Here is a 13,189-nt window from a genome sequence, read left to right as displayed (position 1 = left end):
CTTTTACAATTTTCTTTAAAATGGTTGTCTTGTAAATTTACTTCAGTTTAAGCAAATTTGGTACATCTAGTATGCACGTATCTGGTAGATCAAGAAAGCAGACTCATCAAAGTAAATAAGGACTCGACAAGGTAGTGAACAAACTCAAAGCGAAGTAAACGAAGGTATACATAAAGGGTGTTAGCAAAACTTTCATTAGACTTCATTAAAGCTTCGTAGTTTGGATCACGCGCCGCGAAAAGGACTGTGTGGTCACGAAATTCAACCGCTCTGAATTAGTTAAAACAAACATGCAGTTTAGTAGAACCAACAGTATGGAATGACATAAGATAACAAAAAGCAAAAGTTCAATAATGTAAATAGTAGCAGTTCGAATGAATCGTGGAAGGTATAAAAGAGTTCAGAGTTGAAATATGAAAAGGAAAAAGTTTTTCTATGGGTCTGCAAGAACGAGCAAAGATACATTTTAAAAATTTGAAGACATAAAAAATCTGTTTAGACAAAAATTTTCGATTCAAAAGGGGATATTTAATTCTTTATTTTCTGTTACTTATTTTAGTTTATTTTTCTCACTCTCAGCGTACTTTATTTTATTTTATTCTATCATTGATTATTTTTCATTTCTTATTTTCAATTCTATAGTTTCATAACTTTTCCTTTTCCTCCTATTCTGAAGGTTAATAACAGCATGTATCTGTACCTCGCTTTTGTATCTTAACATATACCTTTTTTTGTAGTACGTACAATTTAGGAGTGTTTCTAGACAAGTTATATGACCTCTATATTCAGGGCCAGGTTTAATAACAGCTGTCTTATTGCTGAACCTCGCCCTTTTGTCTGATCGTACGAAACTTTTCCATTCTTATAAAATGTTTGCGTTTGTGTTTCGACTAATAAAGACGTTAAATGATTAAAAGTATTCATTATTTTTTGTCCAATGGACTTTTCTCATACTTGGGTTAACGTTTTGAAAGTTCCATCAACAACCAATACAAATTCTTGGGGCAAATTCAACTGTTCTCTTTTAAAGTATCGCATAATAAATAAAGTATATTGTATCCAGATTAGAAACAGAGATGGTGAAACGAAAGTCTTCGAGCGTAAACCGCTTAATCTCGGCCACGACGTAAATTTCCCAACACTCGCAGCGTAGGTTTAAACGCGATAATTTATTTGACAAACACCATTACTTTAAATTAGAATGGCCGCTATAAATTATAAATGCATTAATAACAGACTTAATAACGGTAACGTTAAGATACCAGCGGCGCAAATGGAACTTGGAAAATGAAATGGAATAATGCCTGGGAAACAACCTTGACAAAAAGACCTTTATCGTTACTCATTTGACTGTACCGTGTAGTTTTCGTGCAGATGGGAAGATTGGGAAAGGTCTAAAAATGTAAAGATGTGCGGAAGAGGACGGAAAAGGGAAGAGTAAAATTGAAAGCGTAAAGACGGCGAAACACGAACTGCATTGTCATGCATGCAATTCACGGAAAGAGGAAGCGGAAGAGGACGTAAAAGTTGGATAGAACGAAATACAGAGGAAGTTGGTGTCGTACGGAAAAAAAGGAAGGTAAACTCGAGTTCAACGCGTATCAAGATAGACAGGAAAGAAAAGACAATAGCCTCGGGGATCCTCGGTACAGACGGTGCCTAGACGCACCTGTCGCAAAGATGTCCCTCGTCGTCGATCGTTATTGGGATTTCTGCACGTGCGAAACGCTCGGGAGAACGTTCTTGACTTCTCCCTCCACTGAATTATTCGAAATTCTCCCAGGAGTAAATCTAATCGCATTCCATCGCGTGTTTTATTAACAAGAACCGCCTCGTTGTTGAGGATTTATGACGCGAACGGGGGCACCGCCATTTTTAAAATACTTGTTCCTTCATTCTTTTAAATTTTTGGTTCGATTATAAATTACTAAGATATCTGAGAATTTATTATAGGAACAGAAGGGTCTGTGTCATTTTTTAAATACATATTCCTGCATCAAAATTCATATTTTTATTAATAGAATTAACGAAATGGGAGCATGTAGAGCTTGTAGAGGGTTGTCTCAACCCCTAAATATAATAATTCGTATCTCACTCTATTTCTTAAGCGCATACTGTAGTTATTTGAGAGAGCAAAAATATTTAAAAATTACCAGGTTTCTTTTCGTAGTCATGTATCGTTACTTTAACAATAACTTCTTGGACAATTAGTAGGAACAATAACCGATTAATTAATAAGCCCCAGGCCCCGGTCTGAACTTCCATGGAGACTATACAAGGCAACCGCCTGGAATTCTCGTTAGATCGTTCGCTTTGACTGTCGTCACGAGACAAGATGAAAGATTGATGGCATTTTCGAGTACAACAATGTGGTTGATTGGACGGGAAACGTTTGGAAGCCCTTAACCGTTGAATGTCCTCGTTATCGGTCGTCGGCTATAGCGTGCAAAAGAAAATGGCGACGATAGACAGGACGCTAGGCAAATGCAAATGCCGGAAGTTCCGCTGGGCGCTAAAGCGCGACGGTGATTTTCGCCAGTTGGCCGTCCAAGTTTTTGTTTCTGAGCACGGTCGCGCGGGAAAACTCGAAAGAACTTCCGTCCATTTAGCCGGATCGATTGAACTGTATTATATCTAGAAGATTTTTTTCTTCCCGGAGAACTTGCTCGACTTCCGGCGACGAACCGATGCGTTCCATTCTGATTGTGTTGCGGTGTTGCGATAGTTCGTCGACTATGGCAGCTCCCGACGAGTTTTGGTAATTTCCTGAAAGCGCCTGCAGTCGATGCAGCACGTACAATCTATGTAAATTTAGTAATTATGCTCCGAGTATACCTTTATGAGCTACATCATTGCTGTCGAAACGTGTTCGAATTAAATGTAAAGTATGTACATTTAGGTAGACCTTATTTTTGATTATCGAAATTTTTGTGTGTAACCCTTTGAATTTGTTTAACTTTATAAACAAATAATTCCTGCAAAAGGGGAAGTCAATAGGACAATGGAAAAGGGTGACACAATTGACTTAAACTTTGGGAATTTCAGTAATTTTACTTCAATCCTACCTCCTACTTCTTTCAATTTGATCATCTCGAATCATTTTACTTTAGGTGTCACTAAGTTTGCAAATCCTTGAGGATCTTCGTTTGAAACATTATTTATCCCTAGAAATTGGTTAAATAAGTTTGTGTTTACTCAGAAACTCGACGCTTTTATTTTTCTTGGAAATCTGTTTTTGCAGTTCATATTTCTTCTAAAAAATAATGATATTAGTATGATTTCATTCTGTACAACAACAAAACAACTTTTTTCTGCTAGAATGCATTATAAATATACAGATTTTAGTCTAAATTGACCTATAGTAATCAAATAACGTGATTAAATCGGTATTTTTCCATCTTTAATGAAATTTAATTTTTATACACAAACAAACCTGTTGTGGCACGTATTTTCTGTTATCCAATCGACTTGATTTTTTGTAGAAATTATTTTTTCCCAAAATGGAACAAATTGGAGGGGTCGCACGATCAAAATTCTGAAAATAATTTCAGGGTCCACCCTAATGTACATATATTATCGTATATGTGAAATTTCATCACTTTTTACACGAAAACAAGGAGTCTCGACTCAACTTTAGGAAATTCCATGACAGAATATGGAACATATTACTTCATAGTTTGAAATTTGTGCGGTTTGATGGTCGTTCTTGAGGATACAACGTTTCAAAAGGATTCCAACTATTCTCAGCTACTAGCCACGTCGCGATCTAAGGATCGAGTGTTCTAGTCACAAGTAGGTGTATCACAGAACTAAAAAGAATGCTTCTGATTCGTATTTACGGACCAGAATTAAAAAAAAAAATTATTTTACATAAACTAACGACTAATAAAAATATAGGGTCATTCTTTATATCTCCTTTCAGTACTTAGACATAAAATTTAGATATAAAATTTCTTGTCTAATGAACCATTCATTTAAGTTAAAATTATTTTTTCTCAAAAATAAATAGAATTAAGTCTAGAGTACATCCAGATTCCGACAATAGGATCGGTTCTGATAATAATTGGAAATATATGTTCGTTTAAGAGACTCTTAAATAATAAAAATATAAATGTATGTATTGCTCGTCATTTTCTCAAGAATAAATAATATGATTAAGTCCAGAATACATCCAGATTCTGATAATAGTATTGGTTCTGATAATAATTAGAAATATATGTTCGTTTAAGAGACTCTTAAATAATAAAAATATAGATGTGTGTATTGCTTGTCATTGTGTTATCATTATCATTTTAGACCATTGTAAGTAATTTTATAAATAATCACTAATTTATATTGATCGTTATAAATACCTTAATTTAAATTTAAAAATTTATTTAAAATGAATTATGCTTGTTTGGATTACATTTGTTATAATCTTTCGCAATTAATTATATCATTTAGGCTTGATGAGTGAAAGATTACAGTATAATAACGAGGGCATGCTCATTCTAGCATATTAATAAGAGGGAATAAAATTGAATACAATCTTTGTTCGAATAAATGTAAAATATAATCTCATTTATCTTAGATGAAGAACTTGTCGTACATCAGTATCCACAAAGTAACGAGTTAGAGTTAATAAAGCTCGGGAATATTTTATTTTTGCTGCATTAATTTTTGTTCTCCATTGTATATCAGCAGCTGTAACAGAATACTAATCAATGTTAAACGGAAGACTAACAAATGTGAATTCATCCCAAGCAAATTCAAAAGACAGTTGAAACCGTTCTCAAAGTTCATGTTAAAGTAGACGCTGAAACTAATCCTGCGAGCGAAGTTTCAAAGATAATCTGCATCAAAAGTTGGAGAGGAAACTTAAATTAACGTAAACTGCATTTAGAAAATAGACTGTAATTAAGATGTACCGAATTCACGAAATTGAGAGTGAAACTGCAAATTGAGGAGAGATCGATTGTCCACAGCTGGCGGGTGGTTTTAAATTGCAAGACGGGGGTTAAAAAGACAGAGACGAACAAATTCTTCTCTTTGAGACGCTGGTCACGTCGCTTTTCAACAGGCAATGCCCATTTCGTGTTCGATAGAGAACGAGATTATTCTACTTGCGTGAAAAGTGGCGAAGACTTTTGAGAATTTCTCACTGTTCGAGTATATTTCACACTGGCGTATAAAATAATATTACTTTTTGCTATTTTTACTATGCAAATAAATATTTTTTTGCCATTTCCAAACAAAAATAAGTCTGATATAGTCTGTAAAGGAGCTTTGGGTAATTTAATTCTCTGTTAAATATACTCAATAAATTTTTGACGTTGCTTTTTTGGAAGTAAAATAAGGCCATTGAGAAAAATGAAGACTTATTTATATGAATAATGTTGTAACAAATAATGGCTTATTTGTATTCCTTATACACCAATACAGATCAATTGGTATAAAATATATAAAATACATGCTACAGTTTTATGGAAACTTTGGCTTTAGATTTGAAAAGAAAGAAAGGTGTATAGAATTTGACTAAGAGCTTTTATTGGCACAGAAATAGCCAAGCAACAATTTGAAACATGTGTCTGACTATATTCATAATGTTTTTTTATTTCTTCCCTTGCCTAACATCTTTTTTGTTTTTAATCTTCTTATCGAGATATTGAAAATTAACAAATAAAAAAAGATAGGTTTTCTAGTGTTTAACAATATAAGATATAATTCTATGTAAAACTTTAAGAAACAAAAGATGTACGTGTTTTCTTTTGAAGTGTAAAATTTTACACGACAACAATACCATTCGTAGAGTTAATAAAACGTATTTAAACGTTACTTTTTATTTCTAAGGAAGAGAAATGAAAAAGAAGATATTTGTATAAGATTAATTCAGTATTTTTATTACGTCTATTACAGAAATAAATGTTTGATATACATATATTACAGCGAACTAAGAATTCCCAGAAATTTTCATTATATCCTTACATTCTGTTGGAAAATACCAAGTAGAAAAATATTACTTTAAATTTTGCTACTTTTCTGAGACAAAGCAGAACGACAAATACTTAACTACGCTTAACTAAATACATTTATAGTCGCAAATATTATGTACTTGAAACTCGTCGGTGTGCTTGTGGCCACGTAACGCACTCAAATACGTGAAACTGATTCTGTTATCGTACCGCCTTCGAATATGTATAATTTATATCGTATAATAACAGATTTCTCAGACGAAGTATTTTTTAATTCAAGAGAGCTCTCGTCCCAGCATCAGAGCACGTATTCTCGTGAAGCATTAGTCGCGTTCGTTACACAGATAAATATTTAACTATATTACGGCGAATTAAAAGCCTATCTATATATCACATGTGAAAAAGCTGCGAACGTATAACTCGACGACTACGTACAAAAAAAAAAAGAGACTTAGAGTTAATAATTCTACGTTCGTTAAACGCGAAACGAACACGCTTAATTGCACGTGCGTCTGTGATACGAACAAATGTCGCACTATTGTTCTCTCTTTTTTACTCCTCCCTCTCGTTTTCTCTCTATGACTATATTTTCGCGTGCTAACTGACTCGACACCGAACCTGGCGACCGGCCAACACTAAACGATCAGTTACTCTCTGTTGAATATTGGCTACCTCTCGACATTCTAGACTTGTAAAGCATAACGATTGCTATTTCGTTGCTCCTTTTTCTTGTCGCGAAGCTAAGAGGAACGAGCGTTCTTCGACAATCGAGGGATCACTTTAAGCACGTATTCTCGTTTGTAAGTTCAAAAAGACCGATTTTCTTCCATTGCGTATTTCACCACTTTGAAATATTGAAAATTTTGTGATCAATAATATGAATATTATTAGCCATTTTATTTGTTTGTGTTTTGAATTAAGATAGTTACTTCCATCGTCGTTTAACATTTATTCAATGTCGTCTACATTTTCAGCGTTTCCCCCAAGTGTCTACTAGTGAAATGGAAAGTATCCATTACAACAACTTTCGTTTGTTTATTGTAACAACCTCTGATTTTTAGATACACGAATTAGTTAGAGGATATTTTGTCATATTTTTATATAATCTCAATCACGTGAAGAAGTAAATAAGAATGTACTGCAATATTTAGAGATCTGATTTTCCAATTTAATAGAATACGAAGGAAACGTAGTAATTTTTTTGTAGGAAAGGCTTTAAAAATGACTTTATCTTACTCTTGAAAAAGAAATTTGTCCAACATCAATATAACAATTATAACAATTTTACAGAAAATGTCTTCTTTTGCTCGTGAACGAGAATACCCTTCTAAAATTTTTACAAAATTTTACAGATACTTCGGGTGAAGGCTGCATGTTTTATTTTACGATTAATAATTATTCGAAATATTTTAATTCAACGGTTTCTAATTTGGTGAACGTTGAGACCCCTTTTTGAGCTTTGATAAAGTGACATTTATACCCTATGTGGCAAAACAAATAACAAAATCGAATCGAATTGTAAGAAAAAATTCTCATAAACATAGTTTAGCAAAAAGTAACTAAAATTGATAATCTAACTTGATCAAGCTATCAAGTTTGGTAGAGATATATTTGATGAACAATCTTCTGTTTGAAATCCTAAAATGGAACAAGTTTGTTACATAATGTTTTGTATATTTCTTAACTATAATTTAAATTGAAAGATTGTATTTCTATTCTGTATCTGGTATTCAGAATGCAAAAACCTAATCCTACTATGTAGGCTACTTGTAGGTAAAATTAAAAAATTTTATTTAAAAAAAAGAGTGTTAAATACTAAAATCATTAATATGTAACTAAGGGTTTAATTTACAATTAAATTAATAAAATCATCAAAAAATAATTTAGAAATATTGGAACAGATTTTCTAAGCCATAATCGTTCGTGAGTATTTGAAATGAAATAAGTAGTTAAATATTTTTTACCAGTAACAATTGTTACTTCATTTATCTCTAAATATAAACTTGTAAAACAAATGGCTGAAATGTTCGTACAATTATGATGCTAATATTTATTTAACGTTGTTATTAAGGCTGAAGAATTTTTAATATTTTGAAAACCCTATCAGTCTTATTATTTTGCAGGTTCTATGAGTTATTTCTTGTATGCCAATTGAAAAGCAAAGATATTGAATACCAGATATGGAACAGCTTACTGTGAATATTTGAAAGGTTTGCAACCCTCGCAGAATTTCTTATACATCGGTTTCATAAGGAGAACAAACGTATCGTTTCGAAACCGCTGACTCAATCGTTTGTTTTGTTAGATTTAAAAGGCTATCGTGGTCTAAAAAGAGCGAATAGAAAAATATCGATTTTATAATTACTTGTTTCTAAGAATATGAGTAGAACGAAGAACACAAATTGGTGCTCTTCTTGCTGTTTGTTAGTGTTAGGAGTTCTTCGTCGTTGGTCCTGTCGAAATATCAAATAATCGAGGATTCGAGTAGGTAAACATTCAGAACGCAATTTTAATACATTTTCGGTAATGTGAATATAAGCATCAAATGACGATATCAACGCGAATACTGTTTACTGTTTGTAAACGACATATTTATAACAGAAACATTTAGCATTTAGCATATTTCTGTTATTAATAACTGACTGTCTTTTCCACCGTCTTGTACAATTTGTTGCAATGAAAGTACTTTGGAAATAGTCAATTAGAAGTTTCTTATGTTTATCGAATCTTCAGTTATGTATTCATAAATTATCTTCCAGTTTGTGACGAATATGCTTTGTTTAAAATATTAGACAACAACCACCTAGATACACTTGGTGCAACATTAAACAAATATTTTAAAAAATCCTTGAAGAAATTATTTACCAATAATTATTCTAAATTCCAATAAGTCACAATGTTTGTAATAACCGCAAAAAATTACGAAGCAGGTTATTAAATGTTCAAGTTTCTTATTCAAGGTGTTGCAAAATGGCAAACTACAACCAGCAAATTATTCGTGCAATGGGAATTTGAGAATTATTAATTCGAAATGTAAGGTTCCATTTTCGAGATGTAGTTGTACATTTTATCCTCAAATTGCAAAATAGTACAGAACTTTTCGATTTCTCTTCGCATGAGAGAATGTTATTTATTCTCTGTATATTGAACAATAAAAAGTAAACTTCTTTTAGTACACGAAATTGAACACCGTGAGACCGTGTCAGTGACGAAGAATCTTCGAAAAATAATCGAGAACGTCTCGTGTTAAATTGTCAATCTCAAGAACAAAGGTCAAATAAAATATTCTCTGAGCTATCATCGTCTGATCTTGAAATTCACATATCCAAGCTTCATTAAAATATCGACTCGTCTTGCGATCCCCGTTTAAGTTTCACCATAAGCTTCTTCAGATGAAGTATAATCTCTTCGAGATTGATATCAACTAAATTTTCCAACGATCCACGAGAGCTTATCCTATTCGTTACGCGCATCTTTTAAAGATGTCTGTTCTCCTCGATCTCCGCGTAGAATTTCGTAATCTGCTCGGTAGCAGCCCGCATAATGGAGGCCTTGCATGGATTTGGATCCCAGTTCACACCTGGGCAGCCAGCTGACTCGAAACACGTCACCAAACGGTTCGCGTTGTACGGGCAACAATGTACAACCGCCCAAACGCAGAGTGGAGGGCTCCTCACTGGCGGCCATCGAGTCGACGGGGCTGGAAAGTTGCTTACTTGCAACCCTTGACGATTCGGATTGATACCCTGCAAAGAATAACAGATAATAACTAATTTTGCTACAACTAAATTTCCTCACCTGTCCCCGATGTCTCGTGTAAAACGTTATTATTGGAAATCGAGTCCACGCGTTATCCTAGTTAAACTGTTCGCGCCTGAACCGGAAACGCCTGACACAAACTGATACGAAAACACGAATAAACAGATGTATCGTTATTAAGCGTCTATAATTATTGACGTCGTGGGGGGCAACGATTGTTAAACTGCGGATTTCTGTACGAATACATACAGTGGATGTAAAAAGTATTCGTAAAGTGATTAAATACGACTAAAATGCTGAATAATAATGTTTGTGACATATATTCTCCAAAGCCTGTAGTACAACAATATCAAATAAACAAAAGAAATATTTATATCGTTTATATGTATGAATATCAAGAAAAATGAACAAAATAAGAGAAATGTTGTCATTATCAAGTGTATAAGTAATTTACACATTTTTAATAAAAACAACAAATAATTGTAAAATTAATATTTATAATTAGTATTTAGTAGAGTTTTCCTTTGATTTTATTACGCGTTCATTTCTATCATTTTATTAATTTTTCTTGTTATTTATATAAACAATATGAATATTACTTTTGTTTATTTGATTTTGTTGTATTACAAACTTTGGAGAAGACATGTCACATGTTTGTTTATAAAATATTGCTTAATAAACACTATTATTCAGCATTTTAGTCGTAATTAGTCACTGTACGAATACTTTTTACATCCACTGTATTTTTGTATTGATAGAATTAATGAAATGGGAGTTTCGCAGAGAGTCGTCTCATCCCCTAAATATAGTAATTTTTTATTTTTATTATTTTTTACATCTTTGCATATTAAGTGCATTGTTTAATTGTTTGAGAATTAAAATTTCCCATGAACACATAAACATCTGCAGTTTAATGATTATGCTTAAAGATATAAATTTAATCCTAGGATGATTTCGATAGTCTTTTGCAGGGTTATTCGTCTCGAATTTTAATTATCCATTTTAAATAAGCTACTGTTATCATGACGTTTCATATGATTATAAATATTTGATTTCGAAACGGGAAAGAAATTAGAAAGTACATCGATGGTATAATGCAAATTTCAAACGTGCGTTAAAGGATAAAATATACAGGGTGTTTGGCTACCCCTGGGAAAAATTTTAATAGAGGATTCTAGAGGCCAAAATAAGACGAAAATCAAGAATATCAATTTCTTGATTGAGGCTTCATTATAAAGTTATTAAAAAATTAAATTAAAAAATTTCAAATCGTTCTGGAAAAATTATTATCGGTTGCGGGGGTCAATTACAATCATTTTTGCTGAATACACATACTTCTGAAATCCTACCCACTTTCGAGAAAAAAATTCGAGTAAGTGCTGAAAGTTTTAGGTGAAAAAAAAAAAGACTTTCGAATCGTCTTGGAAAAATTATTTTCAGTTGTAGGGGTCAATTGCAAGCATTTTTGGTCAATAGACATACCCCCGAAATCCTACTCAGTTTCGAGGAAAAAATTCCTTACCGAAAATATAATTTCTGGCCAGAAATGTCTGCCCGAATTTTCATGCGAATCTTTAAAACGTCATAACTTCTGAACGGATTGGACGATTTTAATGTTTAAAAAAGCAAACTACGCGTATTTTGATGGAGAATATGTACAAATCGCAAAAATATTCGAAAAGTTGGTCCTTGACCCCGCAAAATGAGAAAAACCCCATAAAAATGGTCCAATTTTCAAACAGCCATAACTCCTACAATTGTGAATATATTTCAATGAAACTTTTTTCTGAAGTAGAGCTCATTGGTACCTACAAAAAAGTATTAGACAACTTTTCTGTAGGACGTCAAACAAAATTACTACAAATGAAAAAGGAATTTTTAAGAAAAATCGACAGGGGGGTAGGTGCTGAAATTTTTTGACGAAAAAAAAAAATTTCAAATCGTTTTAAAAAAATTATTGTTGGTTCCGGGGGTCAATTACTATGACTTTTGGTGAATAGACACACCCCCGAAATCCTACTCACTTTCGAGAAAAAAATTCAAGAATGTGTGAAATTTTTGGACGAAAAAAAAAAATGTCAAATTGTTTTGGAAAAATTATTTTCTGTTACGGGAGTCAATTACAATCATTTTTGGTCAATAGACATACCCCCGATATCTTGCGCAGTTTCGAGAAAAAAATTCAGTACGGTCGGAACTTTAAACGTTAATAACTGTTTAACAAAGCCTTCATCAACAAATTGGTATTCTTGATTTTCGTCTTATTTTGGCTTTTAGTATCTCCCATTAAAATTTTTCCCAAGGGTGACCGAACACCCTGTATACGAAGCAATTCGAATAGATGGATTATGCTATAAAAATACAAAAATATGTATTTTTCAACTGTCTATTGTGGTACCTATTACTTTTTATTTAGTTTTTATTTACTTTTAAATAATTATAAATTTCATGCTGACAACGACTCGTAATATAATTCTTACGCCGTTAGACATTAATGTAATTGAACACCTGTGGAATGATTTCGAAAGAAAAATAAGATTACGTAACATAAAGAAACTTTCACGAAAGCTTTAGAGAAAGATGGTAAAAAGTGAGGCCCCAATTTTTGGAAAATTTCGTTGAAAATGCACGCGGATACCCTAAAAAATATTAACATAAACTGCATATGTATATTAAATGTAAACGAAAATAAGTGGTGCATGATTTTTCATACTCAGTGATAATTTGCATTTATTATATTAACAATTACTGAAAGTTTTGATCTACTTTTATAATATATTAAGCAATGGAGCATTGAAGTATGTCCCTACATCTGTATTTTAGTTCGACTGAATCGCTAGGTGCATGATTTTAAGCAGTGGTCATTGTATTTGCTTTTAAACGAAACTCAATCAGTTGATTCGCTAATAAAGTACACTTTAGCGCAGTATTATTTGCCTTTCTGTAACATATACCGTTTCATGGTGTTCTAACAATCTCGCGTGCGAATATTATAGTAGCAATTATTTCATAGTTACTACGGATAACAGCAGCCCGATGCGCAATTATTTCTTGTTTAATGATTGCGAGCTTGCATTGCCAGCGGATCGATATCACTGTATCGATCGCCAAAGTTGTTTCCAAAGCACTCGTACAACACTGTAACAGAAGTGCAACCGTGCCGTTCTATTGTACGACAGATAGAACGCTACCGCATCGGGCAATATGCATACATATAGTCTGTCACACGAAAGTACAGGGTGTTACACGTAACTATCGCCACAATTTTCCGAACACTTGCGATGGTTCGACAAAAAAATGTACCAAACAAAAGTTAATCAGTTTCTGGTCATATATTGCGACATAAAAATTACGACAAAATTTTTTTATTTCACAAAAATCAATTTCAATATCACCGTGCATTGTATATTTTTTTCTTCATATTAATGTAGCTCGTGTCAAGATGAATTCAACGACTCCTCGAATGACTTTGAAGGTAA

The 13,189-nt window shown here is 32.8% G+C and overlaps 2 protein-coding genes across 3 annotated transcripts in view; one reads left to right on the top strand and one right to left on the bottom strand.

Annotated features, from left to right (window-relative positions):
- Positions 1-13,189, top strand: part of LOC143347749 (uncharacterized) — a 318,634-nt gene that overhangs the window by 41,071 nt on the left and 264,374 nt on the right. The gene's annotated exons all lie outside the window — the stretch shown is intronic.
- The window catches only part of LOC143347725 (uncharacterized), a 175,714-nt gene continuing 168,377 nt past the window's right edge, over positions 5,853-13,189 (bottom strand). For both annotated transcript variants that reach the window (XM_076777180.1, XM_076777179.1), the window contains one exon: positions 5,853-9,697. In XM_076777180.1, the coding sequence (XP_076633295.1) occupies positions 9,428-9,697 (270 nt within the window). In that variant the 3' untranslated portion in view covers positions 5,853-9,427. The remainder of the gene's footprint in view (positions 9,698-13,189) is intronic.

Source organism: Colletes latitarsis, chromosome 11 (genome assembly GCF_051014445.1).
Source record: "Colletes latitarsis isolate SP2378_abdomen chromosome 11, iyColLati1, whole genome shotgun sequence".
Taxonomy (NCBI): domain Eukaryota; kingdom Metazoa; phylum Arthropoda; class Insecta; order Hymenoptera; family Colletidae; genus Colletes; species Colletes latitarsis.
Note: the sequence above shows the minus strand (reverse complement) of the source record. Positions and strands in the feature narration are given on the sequence as shown.